The sequence below is a fragment of the Pteropus medius genome, unplaced genomic scaffold, assembly GCF_902729225.1.
Source record: "Pteropus medius unplaced genomic scaffold, Ma_sr-lr_union100, whole genome shotgun sequence".
NCBI classification, from domain to species: Eukaryota; Metazoa; Chordata; class Mammalia; order Chiroptera; family Pteropodidae; genus Pteropus; species Pteropus medius.
The window spans coordinates 5,077,466-5,098,290 of NW_024349519.1; the positions used below are offsets into that span (position 1 = coordinate 5,077,466).

The following is a 20,825-nucleotide window of genomic DNA, read 5'->3' on the forward strand; positions in this document are numbered from 1 at the left end:
AATTTCCAGAAATTCTCACCCAGAAGCGTTTGCTGATTGCAACTTCAGCTAACCTTCTGCACTCACATCACTCTAAACAACTCCTAGGACACACAGCGGCCCTTGGAAGTGAGGCCTGGCCATTAAGCTTCATTAGTAGCACCCTCTGCCTACAAGAACTTCCCGCTGTAGCTTATTTTATCTTGTTTGAGAAGCCTACAATTACCGTGAAACATAAATAACAGAAACTTTCCATCTGATGCTTGTCATTTCATTATAAGAATTGAAAACCTCACACACCTATCACCTATCTGTACCTCGGCCTCGCATCTTGTATCAGTCCTGGGTTTTACAGGTACCGGGATGGTGTCCAGCTGGGCCTCGGGCTACCCACCACGTTGCACGCCCACAGCGGTAGTCAACCGGGACCGCACTCCGCGTGCGGCTGGGGGCTGGGGGCCCGGCTGGCTGGGCGCGGGAGGGCGAGCCCAGGCTGCATCTCCCGCTGATTGGTCGGGCTCTGCCCCTGGGGGCGGGCTCTTCCCCGCGCTGGCCTGGCCGCGGGTGGCTATATTGGCACCGTTCCTGCTGGGTCGAGTGGTTGCCTCGCGCGGAGCAGGACCTTAGGGGAGTGCTTCTGAGAGCGGTGCTGGCGCAGGAAGCGGAGCGAGGCTGCGGAGAGCGAGCAGGGGGGCTGCGGGGCTGCAGTGCTGCAGTGCGATGAAGCAGCGGCTCAGGGAGCGGAGGCTGGTGGTGTGGCGAGACGGGCCGGCTCGGGGCCGGGGCTGCTGCTCGGGAGGCTGCTGAGACGCCGCGGCGGCCAGCGCGGAGAGCGGCGGGCGAAAGGGAGGAGAGGCAGCGGAGCTCGGGGGAAGCCGGTTGGCTCGGTTTGGCCTCCCGGGTTGGGATCCCCCCGGTGGAAACATGCGGGTGGCCAAGTGGCTGACGGGGCTGCTGTACCAGCTCTCGCTCTTCATCACCAGATCTTGGGAAGTTCAGTTCCACCCCAGACAAGGTAAGGTCACTGCGCGGCCCCTTCGGCAGCGAGATGAGGGCTTGGGGCCCGAGTGGGACAGGAGGACGGGGGTGGGGTGAGAGGCTCAGCCGGTTGGGGGAGGCTGGCCCTGCAGGAGCTCCCGGATTAGTCAGCCCCCTGCATCCCAAGAGGTTGCGCCTGCGTCCGGTTTCGAGGAATCGCGCGCAGGGGACCTGAATCCCTCTAGGGACCACGCGGCGGGGGCGCGTGGGGCACCGTGGCGCGTGCGCCCGGAGGGCAGGAGTTGGCGGCACCTGGGAAGCATAGAGGGATGGGGGAAGGAGGTGGGCTGCTCAGGGCCATGAGTGCCAGGGTCTTTCCCTGGGGAGAGTGGAGCAAGTCGGGGGTGTGGGAAAGCAGAGTGTGCAAACTCACAGAGCGCACGTGTGTGTGTGTGTGTGTGCGCGCGCTCGCTCGCTCCGCTGTGTGCATTCGTCGCGTCCCCGGGTGTATCGGGACCTGGGACCTCGGACCTTTGGGTGGACGTTTGGTTGAGGAAGTTCGGGGTTGGAAAGTAGGAAATCTGTGTGGGGGACGGTGGGAGATCAATGACCATATCGCTGTGGTTGCAGAAGCGCTGGTGAGGACACTGGTCTCCTACGAAGTGGTGACCCCCGCGCGGGTCAATGAGTTCGGTGAAGTGTTCCCTCAGAGCCATCACTTCAGCCGGAGGAAGCGCAGCTCGGAGACTTTGGAGCCCACACCGTTCAGGACCCATTACCGAATCAGCGCCTACGGGCAGCTTTTCCAGCTGAACCTGACTGCCGACGCGGCCTTCCTGGCCGCCGGCTACACCGAGGTGCACTTGGGGGCCCCGGCGCCCGGGGCGGAGGAAGGCAGTGCGGCGCCCCAAGACCTACGCCACTGTTTCTACCGTGGCCAGGTCAATGCTCGGGAGGATCACACAGCTGTCTTCAGCCTATGTGGAGGCCTGGTAAGCACCCTTGGGTCCTTTGGCATTTTCTTGGAATACTGTCGAGAGCTGCTTTCAGGCAGAGTGCAATGGGCTTTTCTGACTTGGTGGTTGGTGACCCAAGATATGAGAGTGGGCCACAAGAGGGATTAACACCTAAAGGAAGCCAAGCTGGAGGCCACTCCTTCCTGCAGAGAGAGGGTTTGGAAAGAACACCAAGGCAAAATTGACTTCTGCATAAAGCAGAAGAGAGACTATTAAAGTGTCAGAAGCTGTGACTGTGAGTCAAGGAGTGGCTCTATGAGGTCTCTACTAGTGAAGTGTCATTTCATTCACACATATATCTGGCCATCTATTGAGATAGAATCCCTTGCATTTACTTAAATTTGTTCCTAGAATTTAGGAAGGAAAAGAATGAGTATACATAAAAGAAAAAGGTTTAAAAAGGAAGAGCTGCTTTTTGACAGTATAGGGATAGCCATTAATCTGAAGTACAGGATAAGGAAGAGGTTACATCTGCTTGTTTAAAATTCATTGTTTCAAAATGTAGAATATCTACCAAGGCCTGGTGCCAGCAAATGGTCATTAGGGTGGCAAGAGTAAAAAATGGAGACTTTGTAAAAACCTCATTGTAGAGAGAGGAAATGAAATAAAATACTGCGTTCTATGTGTTTCATTTGTTTCTCTCCCTCTAAAACAGGTCCTAAATATTTTTGGCATTTACTTCAGTCTGGGGAAACCTAGGACCTCTTTTCTAAACTCTAATAACTTGTGTATTATTTTACACATTTAAAATTATCAAATTGGCTTCCCTTTAAAAACTAACAGTAATAAAAAAATGTTACAGCTATTAGTGGTGTGATGACATATACTTTAATACTGCATTTCATAATATCTGTTGGGAGGGATCTTTATACTATTATACTTTTCTGGTGGTGATGGGTATAAGTGATCGATAGCCACATCAACTCTAATGTGATATAAAAATGCCATTTTATTGGTAACAAAGTCAGTGTTTGTGGTTTTATCTAAAATCATAATTGAAGGAAATCTTAAGTATCAGGTTAATGAAAATGAAGACTTAACGCTTTCCTATCCAAGTTCATGGAACCCCAGGTAGGTAAGACTTGTTCAAACAGATATGAGCACATTTCATCATTAACTCTTCCAATACATGTTCAAGAAGAAACTACAAGTAGGATTTTGATTATAGGATTCTAGTGTTCTTCCCAAGTAGTTAAGCTTTTTTATTTATTGGAACAAATTTTAAAAAAAGAATAGTTTTAGAACATTAACACTATTTTTTAATTTAATAATTGATAACAGTTCTCACCAGGCCAAATATAATATTTCCTCTTAGGTTTATTGATGTAAGATATCTTCCTGGGTGTGAGTATTGGTCATTACTAAATAAATTTGGAAAGTCTCTTTGGTCTTTGTCATGTTGTTATCTTGAGCTATATTTACATGGAATGCCTTGAACAATTGTTCTTTTCTGCTGTGGGTGAATGTAAAATGCTTGAAGTATCAGAATGGCAGAAACACTTTAATATTTACATGGCCACCTATCCATCAAAGGGAAGAAAAATACTCTTTTTCTATAACTTTTCAAAATAATGTTTGTCTGGAAAATTCTATATTTACTACCACAAATTTTTCATGGTTAGTATGTTTTCTTGATTTAGTGTTTTACGGCAAGGAAAAAACATTCCAGATGGGAAGCATTATTAGGAGTGATGTTTCTGCTCATGATCATGCATGATGTTGGCATAGTTCAAATTATTCAGTATTCCCTTTTGAAATCAAAAAACAGTTGGAAATGTTTAAATTGAAATAGGAGTTCATCCTTTCCTGTCACTGTCAATTTGGATATGGTGGCCTAAGTTACCATGCATTATTAATCTGATTTATGTATACAATTTGATTTTGATAGACTTATTGATATATCAGAGTTTAACATTTTGAAAACTTCATATCTATGCGACTCAGTTTTATCTTATTTGTATTTCTAAGACTACGTTGAGGACATCAGTCATAGCAGAGACAGAAAATTTGCAGCAATACAGCAAATAGAGGTATCATGATCTAAAAATCTTTTTAGTAGTGTGAACATGACCAATTATAAGTCTAAATTACTAATGAGATTAGTCATATTTCTTTGATCTTTCTCATTTTTGATATTAGTACTAAAACATATATACATATATACTTGATTGTGTATTTTATTTCTACTCTAATTCTGTCATTAACTTTAGAATAATAGTTTCATCAAATAGTAAATTTCCGTTAGGTTTTGGAATCCATTTGTCATTATATCAGATACCTTTTTATAAGTCTCAGATTAGACTTTAGATCCAGATAAAATTGTGGTACCCACAACCTGGTCCAGCCAAGTCGTTTGCAGATCAACCTTAATACAGTGCCCTGGAAGTCAGTAATACTAACCTTCTGGCCCTGCTCTTGCTTGCTTCCTGATTTATCTATGGGACTTTGCATCTGCAACTGTGACGATCTAGCTTTGACTTCTGTCAGTCCATTAAACCCTAAGGTTGATGTTTACTGAAGGATTCTTAGTTTTATAAACTTAGAGAAGATATCTTTTTTCTAGGTGCTCTTTATTTTAGTTTTGCTTTCGATCATGAATCATGAATGGATGTTATAATCAAATGCTTTTCCTGAATATATTGAAATGAGTAACTTACTAATTTTCTCTGCTAACGTGTGTTATACATTGCTCTTTGATGAAATTCGACCTCATACAGGGCCATAATGTGTTCTGAGATCTTCGTATTGTTTGGGAGGAAGATGAGAAAACCATATTGTCCTCCAGTTCTTCTAGTTTCTCATGTCCTTTGTGCCTTAGTCTCTTTGCATCTTTCTGGCACCATCAGCCAAATTTTGGGCCTGAGAGCTTGTGGCCTGCCTTCTTTGCTTAGTTGGAGCTCACTGACTCATCTCCTCCTGGGCTCTCACTGGTGATGCATATCCTTCTGAGTTCTGGCTGTAACACTTATTTGATTTCTTGTCTGGTTGATGCATTTACTGGGCAGACCTCAGACATAAGGGCTGCTTTGCTCCTGCTGCAGCACCCTCCTATGTAGGCTGGTTTGGTGATGCTATAGATAATCTAGATTCCCCTAAGGGTCTGAAACTGTCCATAGCATTTGAAAGTCAAGGGGGATTTGGTTCCTCCCTTTGCCAAACTCCACCACACTTCTAATTTTGGTGTGTCTGTGATGGGGACTCTTTCAGAGCTTCCTTTTTCTGATCCGACATAAATTGCTAAAACACCTCTCTTGTCGGTCCCCTTAAATTATCTAATGTACTTTCCATCTCTAGGATCTTAACCCCCAGTGGAAATATTTGCACATATGCATCTTTCAAACTGTTCCTTTTGCCTCTATCACCCTTTTCTTCCTGGAATCCACTGAGTTCCCCTTTCAGATCTGATTTAGTCAACCTATTCCCCTTCCAACTTTCCACTTGAGGTAGCACGTACCATTCCTTTCTCTGGTGGCTGCTGAGTAATGTGACTTTTAGAAGAAAAGAATGAAAAACAAATTACTTTCAAAATATCCCTTTACATACAACTACTTTAGAAAATTAACTCTCCAACATATATAAAGATTTTATTTAGTTGCTAATATTGCTTTAACCTCAAACATGTGAACTAATGTCCTCTTTTAATTCCTATGTGGTTAATTTTTTTCCAGTTCTAGAGGTCTTGGTATTTACATGTTTTTCATTAAATCACTGAACCATGACTAGTATTGTTAATTTTCTTAAGTACTTTGGGCCCAAGATCCAGAAGGGGCTAAGAGTCTGCTAGAAATGATGTATATAATTTTTACTTTTCTAAAATCTATATTTTTTCTTATGAGTATAAATAAAACAATTCAAACACTTCTGAATAGAAATCTGTACATTTCTAAAAATCTATAATAGATATGAAAATGGAGCTGAATCATAAAATTACCTATAATGTAATGGCTAAAGACTGTTTTTAGTCCATTGATATATACTGATACAGAATGTGTAGTATTCAGGTCTTAATATCCCTAAATTCAACTATCAACTTCATTTTCGTGGTCTTATTCTCATAATGTTGATACACTCTTGCCAAAGTAGATACACTCATGCCTCTTAAGAGTTTACTCTTAGCCTCTTTCCACACTCAGGTACTGACTAACACTTGGGAGATATGGCTTGCAGCACAAACAGTATGATGGCTTTCAAAACCCAGCAGCTGAGGCCCTTGGACCATTATGCCCAGCGTTCTCAGGGCCAACATAATCACTTAAGATGAAGAATATAAAAAGTACTGTGTGAACTTTGAGGAAGGACCGATTAAGAGTGTTATGAGAACTATGTTGGAAAAGACTTTTCAACTGGACTTTGAGGAGTGAATAAACACGTGGGTAGGAAAGGAGCTTCTTGTGGGTCTATGCAGCTGAAAAGTAGGGTGGATTGGAAGGCGAGGCTGAAAGGTAACTTTCAAATCAAATTGTTAAGGCCTGGAATGCATTGGGAAGGATGAGGGCTTGAACGGCAGATGAGTTCATTGTGGTGGGAGGGGGTCTTCCCTTTTGTAACAGGGTACAAGGGAGGCAGTGAATCACTGACAGGACCATTGCTGCAGTCCCCTTTTGGTAAGGAAGAGAGCACTTGAAGTATGTGGTTAAGTGAAGAGTGAATGCCTATGGAAGGTACACTATTGTAGACCAGTGGTTCTCATTTGGGGGCAATTTTGCCTCCTCCCTCACCCCCTGCCAGGGTACATTTGGCAATGTGGAGACACTTGGCTGTCACAACTGTGACAGCGTGTAGGGGAAGCTACCGACATCTAGTGGGTAGAGGCCAGGGATGTTGCTAACCATCCCACAATGCACAAAACTACCTCTTACAACAAAGAATTATCAAAATGTCAATAGTATTGAAGTTGAGCAACCTTACAGAGGACCTATTAGAATTTTGGATCGTAAGAGGAGACTAAAATGGTTCTAGTGACTCTGACTTAAATGAGCAATCCTGTGGCACCTAATCAAGAAAGATAGTGACAGAGGACCAGGTGGCAAGAAAGATTAAAAACATTTGTTTGATTCTATCATAGGTTTATTATAATTTTCATAATTGTTTGAATTTATATTTACTTTTTGTCTAGAATGTCATTTCCCTTAAACTACCCATCCTTTTCAGATTCATTTTGAGCCTGCCTTTCTTTCCCCTGTTCTTCATACAGAGCTGACCAGGCCTTCCTTTATTTCATCACTGGAAGTTTTATGTATAAAATGTTGAATTTTAGTTACTTGCCCACACTTCTATCTCATTTGTAGATTTTAAGTATAAGGATGATAGTCATTCACTTTGGTACCCAATATAGCATATAGAAATTCTCAATATATAAATGAATGAATGAGCTAAAGCAGCTTTTATTAATGTGCCAAATAATTGAGCTAGCTCTTCTTTACATCAGACACTCTATGCAGGAAAATTATATTAGAAACTTTAAGTACTTGGATATACTTAAAAAATTTGTATAGATTAAATATTTTTCAGATATCTAGGTTGTGTTCCACTTATTACTTTGGTCATATGAGCTTACATTATACTCTTGTTATTTGTGGCTTTATTCCTGTTTTCTATAACTACTGTTTTCTAAAAAGTTGTAGTTAATTAAGTTGTTCAGTATTAGTATTCAGAGGAAGAAACTGTTCATTCTTTTTCAACAAATGCTTAGCATTTATGTACCAGCTATATTTAGTGGCTCGTACATAATGTCCTTATTTCAACAGCATTAAATTTGTTAAAAATATTCATCAGCTACGTAAACGATTTATTACCATAGTAATAGCATTTAGAAGGCATACTGGCTCTTGACTGCCTTTGTTCAAGGTGGCACACACCACTCCTATGTACATTCATTTGATGAAAACTAGTTGCCTGGCTCTACCTTGATGCAAAAGGCTAGAAAATGAGGGACAGTGATGTACCCAGGAAGAAGACAGCAGGATAGATACTGGTGATCACTAACAGTCTTTACTACAGGCTGTCCTTCTGTTCACCAAATATCACTTTGCTCTTCTCTTCCTACACATCAAACATAGTCATCTTGTCTACAGGAGACAATTGGACAGGGGTGGTGTCTCTGGCTCAGTGTCCAGGATCTCTGGGTAATACAGTCTTCTCCATAAAGTTCAGATGTGGTTCTTAGTTAGCAACTAATGAATTAATAAGTTATTTGTACCTCTCCTAAGCCATGATCAGCATGACTGCAACTTTACTCTTAGCTTCTTACAGAAAGAAGAGGAGATACCTAGTAGTCACTGATTTATAGCGATTCTGGACTTCTGCTGGGAAGGGGCCGTGGAGACCAACTAAATGAGCAGGAAGAGAGTTTCTTGATTACCATCTTTGATTCATCTTTCTAGGAAGTCTATCAGTCACCAAGGTCTCTAGTTCTGTTCTCTGGGAGGGTCTTGCCCATCCTCCATGGCCACATTTAAAATAGATTCTAGGGAGGATGCTATAGAGTTGCCAGCAGTAGAGAAGGGAGGGCTTCAGGAATGCCAAGGTAATTCTGAGACTCTATAGGTTACAAAGAAAGTAGTCAAAGCTACTTTAGTCCAGGCTCATGGTTTCTTTGACAACAATCCCACAAAAGCTTAATTGACATCTGATAGCAAATCAGGTTTTGATGATTGCTTCAAGTTTCCTGTGACAGTTGCCAAAGGCATTTATGTTAAATCTGTGAATGCCAAGAATCACTTATAAGGAAAAACAAAATATTGGATTCTCACCATACTGGTAAACCAAATAAAATCCTAGCCGTATTAAAGACCTAGAAAAACATTACATTTATTGTAACCTTTAGGGAAAAATACAGAGGGAGACAATAACAAATGAAAAATGTTTGTCTAAATAATTGAAGAGTACCACATGTCAAAATAACTAAATTAAAAGACAGACTAGGAAAATATATGCTATAAATATGACAGATGGTCTGGCAGGTGTATGGCATTGTGTCCCTATAGATATATCTTAATTATCTTTTCAAGTAATATTGACTTATTTGATAACATATCATGAACATGTTTCCATTACATATCTACCAATTCTTAATGACTTATATTTCTAGTTATAATGACTTTAGGTTTTACGTATTCACAGATATTTTGGTAAGAGGTTGAAAGAGGCTATCCTGAGAATCACTACCTAGACTCCACAAGAATTTGGCCATTTCTTTGACAGTCTCCCCTTTACTTTGAGTTCTTATGACTTCAAAAACATCTCAATGCCTAGAAGAAGTAGAAATATCATAGAATTTAGTCCTTGTTATTGTTGCTGGGACACGAACTCAAGTCATTTGGCTATAAATAAAAAAATCTTGGATAGATGAGCCTTGAGTCTTGGCCTTATTTTCTTGATCCTCATGGGCAAGGACTTGGTGAGAGAGCAGTCTCTTTCTAGGTGAGGTACTGGCAACACATTTCCTCTTTATTGTCTCCTCTCACTTTTATTCTGAAATTATTCTGTGGCATGGGGGATAAAAAATGCTGCTAGAGGAAAGAAGACTTGTCTTCAAAAATCTTACAAAGAATTTTCTGCTTTAGACTTCTGGAGCCTATTATGTTCTCATCATTGATTCAATCTGTGCTTATGTATGATACAGTATTTCCTAGGCATGATTAGCGAAGTTATAATGAAAAACTGTCAGGGAGATAACTTTTGCATTGAACGAAGTGTCCCAAAATAAAAAATGAATCTAAGTCAATCTTCATGACCTTTTTTTAACATAAGAATTATACTCTGCCTATGGTAAAAAGAGTGGCTGTAAATCTGTTTTTGGTGGATAATTTTTTTATCCTATTTCGAAATATATTCAATTTTAAAACAGTTATTGACATTATTTCAGCACACATTACCTTTCTCAGGAAATTAAGTAGAATTATTTCTATTTTGTTTTACACATTATGGAACTTGCAGGTCCAAGATATGAAGCATCTTGTCCAAGGTTCCATGAGTGCGAACACAAGACTCATACTTAGGTTCTCATTACAAATAACATCAAATCAATTCTCATTATATGACATGATTAAAGACTGAAAAGCTAAATATTTCAGTCATCTTGGTAGTAATTATCAGTGATCCAACCTGTAAGTGAAAATTCAATTTAATAAGGGTAATTTGTTACTAAAATAATTTCTCAGTATAGACTTTAATGACCTTGATCAACAGTACCTTATTTTTGAACGTTCTCTAGTTACCTAATGTAATAACCAAATGATTTGGGAAGAGAATTCAATATTTTGTAGTTGTGTTTACCCTTCAATGAAATCTGAGAGTACATTATTGGTTGTTGCTATAGTACATGTATTTGCCATGTATTTGGGGGAAAAAAATATATGGATGAATGCCACAATACTGAAATAAGAACATTTTGGAAAAAAAAATTGTACAAAAATCCTCTAAACATATAAAAATTTTGGCCTATGAGAGTAAATTGAAACTAGTTGTACAATCACTTACTACTTTTCAAAACAGCTTGGCAAACAGAACATCATTGCTCCAAGTAATTGGGAAACTATTGCTCAAGTGAAAACTAGTTTTGTTGCTTTTAATAGTCACCAAAAGAAACTGTTTGGAATTTGATTGGCATTTCTCATGAATCAAATTGCAGTGCCCATCTGCAGATAGGGAGGTTGCTAAAAATATGGCATGAGCTAAATATAATTCTATGAACCACCTGTTTTGTTAAGTCTTCCAATTCCTTACCAGGTTCTTTCCCAACTTAAAAAATTAAGTGCTTCCTTAAGAGCCTTTAGGCCAAGCTTTAAAATTTTTATTCTTTGAACAGAAAGTCCTCTCCAGTAGAGTGAATTACAGAAAAATTGGTAGAAGTAAAATACTTTTAACTCCTTCAATAAAAAATACAGGGAAATCAGTTCAAGGACTAATTATTTGCCATTTACTCTTGAACTTAGTATTTTAAAACAAAAGTTTTGTTGAAGAAAAGGATGTTGAGTTATAAAGGCAATATTCTTAGCAGGCTAGTGTGTTCTAGCACAGTTTACAAGGAGAAGCTGATGGACTCTGGATAGAACTATATTTACTTCTCACATGAAAATACAGGTTGGACCCATGTGCAATTTTATTGGAACATTATGCTAGAAGTATCTCATAGATTGTGATTTAAAGGAGTACAACAAAAATTTCCAAGGTATAAATAGCTTCAGTATTCCTGGGAAAATTGTGACATTATTCAAAGTAGTTTTATAGGTGAATTTAGATAGGTAACAAGCTGCCTCATGTCAATTTATATCTGTTAGCAAGAGGCTATCACATTACCCATCTTCTGCATGCTTTTTAAGGAAGGCAGCAAAATAGTCACGGGGATGTAAAGTACAGCAAAAGGAATATAGTCAGCATTATTGTAATAACTATAGTGCCAGGCGGGTACTAGACTAATTGGGGGGATCACTTTGTAAATTATATAAATGTCTAACCACTGTGCTTTACACCCAAAACTCATATAAAATAATGACTGTCAAGTCTAATTGAAAAATAAAAAAAGTAATTTTCTATGGGTTCATTCACTGGGATTTCAAAAATGGTATCTTTGTAATTTATAGGTATAGCTAAAATTATCTGGGAAGATAAACCTGGGGTTTTGGTATATATTGGAAAGAAGTGATTGTAGTTATGTTTAGAAAACAAGCACTGGTAGAATTAAATGTGCTAGAGTGTGTATAGGCCCCTAGAAAAGTATGCAATAAATTGATGAATTCTGAATATGTGTATAGCTTTTTATTTTAAGACTATAATTTCAGTATATGTGATGGAACTTCATTAATTTTTAAGTGTTTAAAAAATATCTAATTCTAACATCACATTGCCTAACTGAGAGTGCCTGAACATTTTACTTCTCAACATTAAAATAAAATAAAATAATGTAACTATCTCAGACAAGTTCCCAAACTACCATAACTTAAGAATGTTAGGGGAAAAAAAAGGATTACTAAATAGTATATGGGGGAAAACCAGGTGTTCTACCATATTTGTTACAAAAAATGGTCATTTCTACAGATGTATGTTGAGTGCTTGCTGTTTCAGGCAATGTTTTAGGTTTTGAAACGGTAAAAATAGGCTTTGTTACCTTTTGAGGAGAAATTGATCTAGTAATAATTATAAGTGTAAAGAGAACTTTATGATTACAATTGCCACAATTTAAATGACTGATTATTCAATGAAAAAATGACCTAAAATGTGTTTATTTACAATAAATTTTAGAGCAATGATTTCAAAGTCATCCCTAAATTTAATATATTTATAATTAAATATATAATTAAATATATTTATAATTAAAAAATGGAAATGAAACCATTCACTGAAATGATTTTTCATAGTATCTATAATTCAGTAATTCATATTTATTTGTGAATTGGTTCTTCACAGAAATTTGCTTTTCTAAGTGGAAAATTGCAAGGTTTTAAGTGTAGATAAATGTATATCTGTATATTCTGAAGCACAATGGGTGCTTTTTTAAAAAAAATTGTTTATTGGGGTAACATTAGTTAATACAATTATATAATTTTCAGGGCTGAAAGAAACTGGACTTTGGGTGGTAAACACACAATAGAATATACAGATGTCAAATTATAATGTACACCTGAAAACGATGAGTGCTTTTTGATGTCAAGCATAATGAATGCCACTGGCTCCTGCCTGTCCAGCAGCTTCTGCTGCATATTCCCTTGCTGGCAAAGCTTCAGCCTCACTGTTCTAACACTTGAACCTGCCAAGCTTTTCCTGTTACTGGGCTTTTCAGTCACTGCTTCTATTTAGAATGTTCTCCCTAAGTTCTCCATGGCTATATCTTCATCATTCAAACTTCAGCCCAGAGTGCCTCCCCACTCCACCCTCTACCATTGCCTCCTTGCCTTATTTTCTTCATTGCACCTATTGCCACCTGGCCTATTATATTTTTATTTATTGTCTGTCTTTTCCTTTATAAGTATAAATTCTTTGAAGACAGATTTTGTCAGGTTAACCTGTGTATCAAGTTTCTAGAACTATGCCAGGCACATAGTATAAGTACTCATTAAATATTTGTTAACTATTTTGCACCATTTATAAATATTAGTATGTGATATCCAGCACAATGTAACAGATTAACGCATGAATTGTGGAGCGAGACTATCTGGGTTCACATCTTGGTCTTGTCACTTACTAGATATGACTTGCACAAGTTAACCTCTGCTTCTCATTTGTCTCATCTGTAAGTGGGGATAATACAACTTAGAGTTATTGTTAGGTTGAAATAATTTAGAAATATATACAAATGATGTTTGCTATGCCTATTGGAAATAGCTGTCAATATTATTATAAATGCCTACCCTTGATTTAGCCTTTCTGGACTAGAGAAAAGGATCAGTCTACAAACAATATTTGAGAGCTTCCTTTCACTCTCTTGACTACCAACAGATGCAAACCCTTCTTAGTTCATACCTTGATGTTGAAACTAAAACATCTCCCTTGCTGATTTTCCCTTAGCTGCACAGTGATGTTATTTAATTTTCCAAAGTTATTGCTCTAACTGCCCTCTCTCCTCTCACTTCTTCTCAAAACCTTTAATTATTCACCAATGGAGCTCTTCTCAGAATGTTTTAAAGTGCCTAAGATAATATACAAAATAAATTATAATGAAATATAATTATCAAATTATAAAAATAGTTACACAAACTTTTACTTATTAGCACATCAAATAAGATCTAATGGTAGATCTGATAACTATCTTAATATTGAGTATAAACAATATTTTGATTTCTCAAACATCTTCATGTGATAACATCTACTTTCCATTGACAGTGTCACTGTGATTTGTTGCCTCCATTCACAGCTAAAGAATATGCTTAATTTCAGATAAAGGTTAATGATAAGGATGTAACTTTTTTTCACCCAGGTTTATGAACTCTCTTGATTAACACATCCCTGAATGCAAGAATCTCCATATTCTAGCTCCAGCCTGTGTTTCCAAATTTATGCCGTATATCTGTTCAACACAAGCTGAGTTTATAAAGAGTAGGAAATAACAGCTTTCACGGTTCAACCAATATTTACTGTGTACTGTGCCTGGTATGTGCTAGGTACTATATTAAGCAATGGAAATTCAGGGCAAGGTCTCTGCCTATATGAAGCACCCTGTCTAATGAGGGAGAATAATTATAAATAGTAAATATATAAATATAAAAATAAATGCTCTGAAGAAATCAATATAAAGAAGTAATATATTTTCAGGAGTAGGTGTAGGAATGTGGTTACTTAGATAGCTGGTCAAGGAAAACCTTTCCGAGTAGTAGCTATTTAAGCTGAGACTTGAAGGATGAGATGGAACCAGCCAGAAGGACAGGGATGAGGCAGGATATGAAGTGAAGTGGGGGAACTGGAATATTTTAGGCAGAGGAAACAGCATATATGAAATACCTGAAGTAAGAAGGATGCTATACCTAGTCCTTCCTGAATCCACTTACTTTCTTCCACCTCCACCTGTACTATTTCTATTAAATCCTCCTCGAGTTTCTTTAGCAACCAGGCAAATAGAAAGTTTTTTTTCACAAGTTGCACAAGTGGTAGTGAATTGTATATCCTGTTTTTCAGTTTTTTATTTTGCTTCAGTGATTGTATCAGTGATCTTTCCATATCGCTACATAGAATGAATATTCTTTTTTTCTATAACCACGAGATATTCCAGTGTATGGCTGTACCGTAGTTTATGAAAATAGATCCTGTCGGTGGTCTTTTTAATTGGTTCCAATATTTTGCTATTAAAAACAATGCTATAGCTAATAAGTCTGTAAATGTTATTTCATGTATGTGCAAATGCACGGTACCTGTAGGATGAATTCTCAGAAGGGCAATTGCTATGCCAAAGAACAAATACATTTATAGTTCTAACAGATATTGTCAAGTAGCTTTGCATTGTGATTGTACCAATTTACATTTTCAACAGCAATATATAAGAGTGCTGGTTTTTCCAGACACATTTGAAGTATGCTATTATAAAACTTAGATTTTTCAAGTATCGTATGCAAAATGGTTTCTCAGTTTAGTATTAATTTCTGTTCTTCCTAAGTGAAGGTCAACATTTTTTATGGGTTTTGAGTAATGATTAAAATGACCTGTCTTACTCCAAAGTTATAAAAGAATTCTCTCATGTTATCTTCTAGTGCCGTTATGGTTTTATTTTAAAAGTTTAAATCATTGATGCATTGGAACTTATTCTGTAGGATATATCCAAATTATTTTTTCCAGATGTCTGCTCACTTGTTACAATGCTATTAGTCGAATATTTGCTTTCATCATTGACTTGAGATGCTGTCTACATGCAATAATACTAAGTCCCGTATGATGGAGGATTTATTGCTTACCTTTCTATTCAGTTTATTGGTCTGTTGGTCTCTATGTGTTAGCATTGGCATATTTAATGTGGCTTCATATATTTTAATATTTTCTAGTCCTAGTCCCACCTCATTGTTTTCTTATTATCTTGGCTCTTTTTATTTTTTTCTATAAACTTTAGAAGTAGTTTACATATTTAAAAATCTTGATATTTTCTTTAATTGGGATCTTATATTTATAGATTCATTGGGAGACTCCTACTATTTAAGAACAAGGCAAGTGATTCCATTTATTTGTTATCTTTTGTAGTTCCCTAATAATGCTTTATCATTTTACAGAGACCTTAAAATTTTTTTATTCCTGAGCATTTAATCTTTTTGTTTGCAAATGGGATTGTTTCATCTATGATATCTTTTAGTTATTTTTTATTTGTGCAAACTATTGAGGACTGCATATTTTATCTCACTGAATTTGCCTAGTGTTTTTAGCAGTTTTTCAGTTAATTTTTATTTTTTATGGTATATATTATTTATAAAGATGACAGTTTTAACTCTTCCTATTTAATTTTTTTTGTTATTCTCATCTCCTTTATCTAATTTTGTTTAGTACACGTGATTCTGGGCATCTTTGTATTCCTGTCGTAAGTGGGGATGCCTTGCTTGTGTCTTTGTTATGCCTGATATTGTCTCTGGACTGTGATGTAGTTTACCTCGTTAAGGAAGCATCCATCTATTTATATTTTATTGAAATTTTAAAAATCAAGATATTTATTGAATTTTTCAAAAGCTATGTGATTTTTTTTTCTCTTTGTATAAGTGATTGTAAGGAATTATATTAATAGATTCCAAGTATTGAACCATACTTGTGTTTGTATGATAAACTCCATCTTGTCACACATTCTTTTGACGTGTTGCTGAATTTTACTTGCTAATACAATTTAGGACTTTTTTCTTGATATTTATATTTGAACTTGTCCTGTATACATTTTTTCATTTTGTTTTGGTGCTGTCTTTATCATGTTTTGTTGTAAGTTCACACAGCTTCGTAAAAACAATTTGGATGTTTTATTTAAAAAAAAATTGGGGGAACAGTCCTAATAACAGTGGCATTATCTGCTCTTTCAAAGTTTGGTGGGATTTCTCTGTGAAATCATCAGGGCCAGGAGGTTTTGGGATGTAACTGATATCATTTTCTATTGTTTGGAAGAAAAAGGGTCCATTTAGATTTTTAATGTTTCTGAAGTTATTTTGGTAAATTATATTTTCCCAGAAAATTCGCTATCATAAATTCACTATCTGTTTTTCTGCTTTCCTCAGGCATTCATATCTTGTAACCTTTTCTAACTGTCCTACCATCAGTGTCACTACAATTTAAGTTTTGTTCCTTCTCTTCTGGATTATAGCCTCTGCCATAACACACAATGTTAACTAGATGAAATATTATACCTTACAGTGTCACTCACTATCCAACATCTGGCAGGCTGAGAGGCATGCAGAGAAGAGTATAGGCAAAGCTCTATTTTCGTGGAGCTTATATTTTAGTGGATAGTATCAGGCAAGTAACAAATTAACATAAAAATATATCTAGTAGTGATAAGTGCTATGAAGAAAAATGAAACTGCATAAAAGAGAGATAGGAGGCTGAGCACCACTTTATAATATTGAGCAGGGATGGGAAACAAGTGTTAGAGTCATCAGGGAGAAGTGCTTGAGGCAGAAGGTTTACTAAGTACAAAGATCCTGAGGTGAAAATGTACTTGTTATGTTTGAGGAATAGCAGACACCAGGAGTGGAGCTCTAGAATGAGCCCAAGGTATAAGTGTGTGATTGGAGGGATGGATGATTGAAAAGAGTGGGCAGATCACACAGGACATTGTAGACCATTGTAAGAACTTTGGATTTTACTGAGTGACATGAAAAGTCATTAGTTTTGTTTGTTTGTTTGTTTTGAGAGTGACATTATCTAGACTTAAGAGAGAGCACTGTGACTGTTTCTCAGAGACTAGACTAGACTAAAGGGCTATTGATTTAGTTCAGGAAGAAGATAATGTTAGATTAGATCATGGCTAGGGTTGTAAAATTTGGGAGAAGTGGTTGCATTTCAGTTACACATTAAAGGTTGAGCTGTTAGGAGTTGAAGATGGATTGAATGTGGGATGTGAAAGAGCCATTCTCAATTTCTAAGGATTTTTAGCCTGAGCAATCTGAATAATAACGTTGCCATTTACTGAAATGGAGGGCATTGCAGAAACAGCAGATTTGGACCAGAAATCAAGAGTTTGGCTTTGGACATGTTAAAGTTGTGAATGCTACTAGTTATCTAAGTAGAGATATTGAATAGTTAAGTTGGCTATTGGATTCTGATATTCAGAAAGCAGGTCTTTGTGAAAACTCTTCAATGGTTCACCATTTCTTACAAATTTCTTAATCGTTAGCATCACATTTACATCTTTTTTTCTGACCCCAGCCTACTTTTAAGCCTTGTCTCATACTACTACTTTACATAGACTGAGCCTAACAGGCTTTTTTATTACTAGAACGTGCTAGACTTTTTGCCATTTTGATGCTGTTGCCTATTATGACTGGAATGCCTGTCATCTCAGCTCTACCCATGGGAATAGTATTCAGTGTGCCGGGCTTTATACCTGAGAGTGGAGAAAGAAAAGTGAACCATGGAAAGGAAACTTTATGCTCAGTTGATGACATTCAGTGAATAGACTCCTGGCTATCTTTCTTCCATGTGCTCATTTTTACCTATGGCACAGTGTGCTTTCTTTTAGTAATAAAAAAATTAATTTTTATTTTTTTTAAATTCTCAGATGGGAACATTTAAAGCACATGATGGTGAATATTTCTTAGAACCTATAATGAAAGCGGATGGGAGTGAACATGAAGATGATCATAACAAGCCACATCTTATATACAGACAAGAATTAAAGAGGAACTATTTTCTGCATTCTCATAAGCTTTGTGACCTTTCAGGTAAACTATGAAGTAGAAGTATTTGAGTTAAATTATACTATTTATATATTTTTATAAGTTAGAATTTTCATATTTTCTTTAAATATTGAAGTATATGTTAAACATTTTCTTGACTCATTAGAAATCATCTAATGTCTATTCAATTTTGTTATAGTAGACTAATTTAAATCCAAAAAGGTATTCAGTATATGGGATTTGTAGCAATTTTACTTCAGTCAGTCACACTGGAATGATTTAATTTTTCTCAGCAGAAGTTTAGATAATTAAACTAAACCTAAGCAACAATAACATGTTCAATTTTGCATGCTTTCAACCTTGTACAAGGAAACGTTATGCATAGTTTTCTGTGACTTACACATTTCGACCTGGCTGATGACCAGGTTTCATCTATATTGGTGCATGTAGCAGCATTTTGAGTATATTACAGTTTACGTGTCCTTATTCTTATTGATAAACTTTTGGGTTGTTTATAGTTTTTCACTATTAAAAACAGCACTGCTATGAATATTCTTGTCCCCCTTTCCTGTGTTTGAGAATTTCTCCAGAGTATACACATAGATTCTGGATAAATCCACATTGTTTTGCAAAGTGGTTTTTATCATTTATACTTCAGCATATATAAAGGAGGTATATTTTCATTTTTCCTCTAAAATTCAGACTACTGAAGATTTATAATAGATGCCAATCTATGAATCATAGCTTTCTTTAAAGTATAAATCTCTTGCTGGTAAAATACTTGTTTATCGCATAGAAGTCGTATGAGGAGTTGTATCCATAGAGGTACACGAATCTTCATTGTATGTCCTTCTGTGAAGAATGGAGAAAAAGGCACCTGCGGTTATCATCAAAGTACAAAACGTAGACAAAAGAGTGGGATTAGAAAGGATTTATTTGAGATTGTAGGTATCCATAAACTATAGTTCCAAGCACTGAGATGCCATCTGTTTGGGGATATAATGATATGTAGCCCTTTGAAGGTTTTCCCTGGGAGTGCACTTCTTAACCTTTGCTATTATAAGAGTGCCATTTTGGAGTGGTTCTCACTGTGTGTAAGGCCGTGTTTTAAATCTATTGACATAATAGATGCCTTTCTAATGCTTTTAATATGAGCATAAGGGTTTCATTTTTATGGCTTCAAAGAAAACACAAATGGGTACAGCTTCACAATAGAATTCTACAGAAGGCAGCTTATGCTTGTTCTGATCTACCATTCAGGAGCAGCTTGTTTAATGAATTGTTTAGCTTCTGCAGAAAACCACCAAGTAGACACTCTGAATGCATAAATGTTTCACATAATGATATGCAGGGTTTGGCATTCACAATCAGTGTTCATTATCAGAAAGAAAATGGTTCAAGAAAAGCCAGGCCCTTTTGTTTAAAAGAATTTTTTATACTAAAGATTTATTATAAAAACTACAAATAAAAAGCAAATAAAAAGCTATGGGATTTAGTTTTTAATTACAATATAGTTTTACACAATGTTTATCTACTAAAATATTAAAAGTAGTATCATTCTTTTAAGTTCTTAAATTTTTAGGTACAATTGACATACATATTTTTAATCACTAAAAAAGGCAATCAGTTAATGGCCTAAGTAATTAGCTGCTAATCATCATTTTGTTTGGAAAAATGGAGAGTTTTGAATGTATTTAGTAAAATGTTGAAGGCTTCCCCCCATCCCCCTGCCCCAATTCACATGTTCTGAAATACTTGCAGGATCTGACATTCTAAAGGTAAATCTTTGGTTTAGGAGAATTCTTCAAATAGGCAGGCCAAAAGATTTAGCACAGGAACCAAATGGATTAAGTGGAAAAGAGAAAGTCATTTCTATATTTTAAAAATATTTCTACTGATGGTTTTAATTTATTTTGATCCTAAAATGTGGCAATTCACAGTGGCTTCAGCCTTGATGAATTAAATCGTTTTCAAAGTCAGACTTCACTGTGTGCCTTGAGGCCATAAAAATTACATTTGGTAGCAAATTTAGCTGTTGTGGATGCCAGGCTCCCAGGTAGACATGAGACATATTCTAAGTAACATCCAGTGGAAATGGCAGAATGCACACACATAAAAACCCTACATAATGAACAAACAACTCACCCGCACTGGGAGGAGGGATGCCCTGAAAAGATTGACAGGAATTTAAAAATCTCTGGATTCCGTTAAGTATAGTTCTGTCATTGCTTATCCTCTAAGAGCAGATTAGAACTGGTCTGTGTTCCTTAGGAGACCTGGTGGGCCTTGCTCCCTTTCTTCCATTGCCACTCTGTTCCTCTCGTCGTAGTGTCATGGGGTAGGAGCATAGAACGTTTGCAGATCAGTGAAGCAGAGGACTTGACGTGAGTGAAAATGAAATGCCTTTCAATGCATTTTGCATGATGTTGGCCAGCTTTAAAATTTCTGTGCTTTTCCTAATTTTCAAAAAATGCATTCATTCTATTAGTTTTTGAGTTCCTAATATGTGTAAACGATTGTATTGAGTAAGACTTGAGTCTTTCTTTCCATTCAGGTTCTCAAAGCC

General features: G+C 37.0%; 1 protein-coding gene across 2 annotated transcripts in view; it reads left to right on the top strand.

Annotated features, from left to right (window-relative positions):
• Positions 1 to 562: 562 nt before the first annotated feature.
• The window catches only part of ADAMTS20 (ADAM metallopeptidase with thrombospondin type 1 motif 20), a 149,931-nt gene continuing 129,668 nt past the window's right edge, over positions 563 to 20,825 (top strand). Inside the window, exons 1-3 of one of the 2 annotated variants that reach the window (XM_039882260.1) lie at positions 563 to 994; positions 1,588 to 1,949; positions 18,142 to 18,304. In XM_039882260.1, the coding sequence (XP_039738194.1) occupies positions 904 to 994; positions 1,588 to 1,949; positions 18,142 to 18,304 (616 nt within the window). In that variant the 5' untranslated portion in view covers positions 563 to 903. Of the gene's footprint in view, positions 995 to 1,304; positions 1,950 to 18,141; positions 18,305 to 20,825 lie in introns of those variants that run through there. The other variant, XM_039882259.1, reaches the window with a different exon arrangement.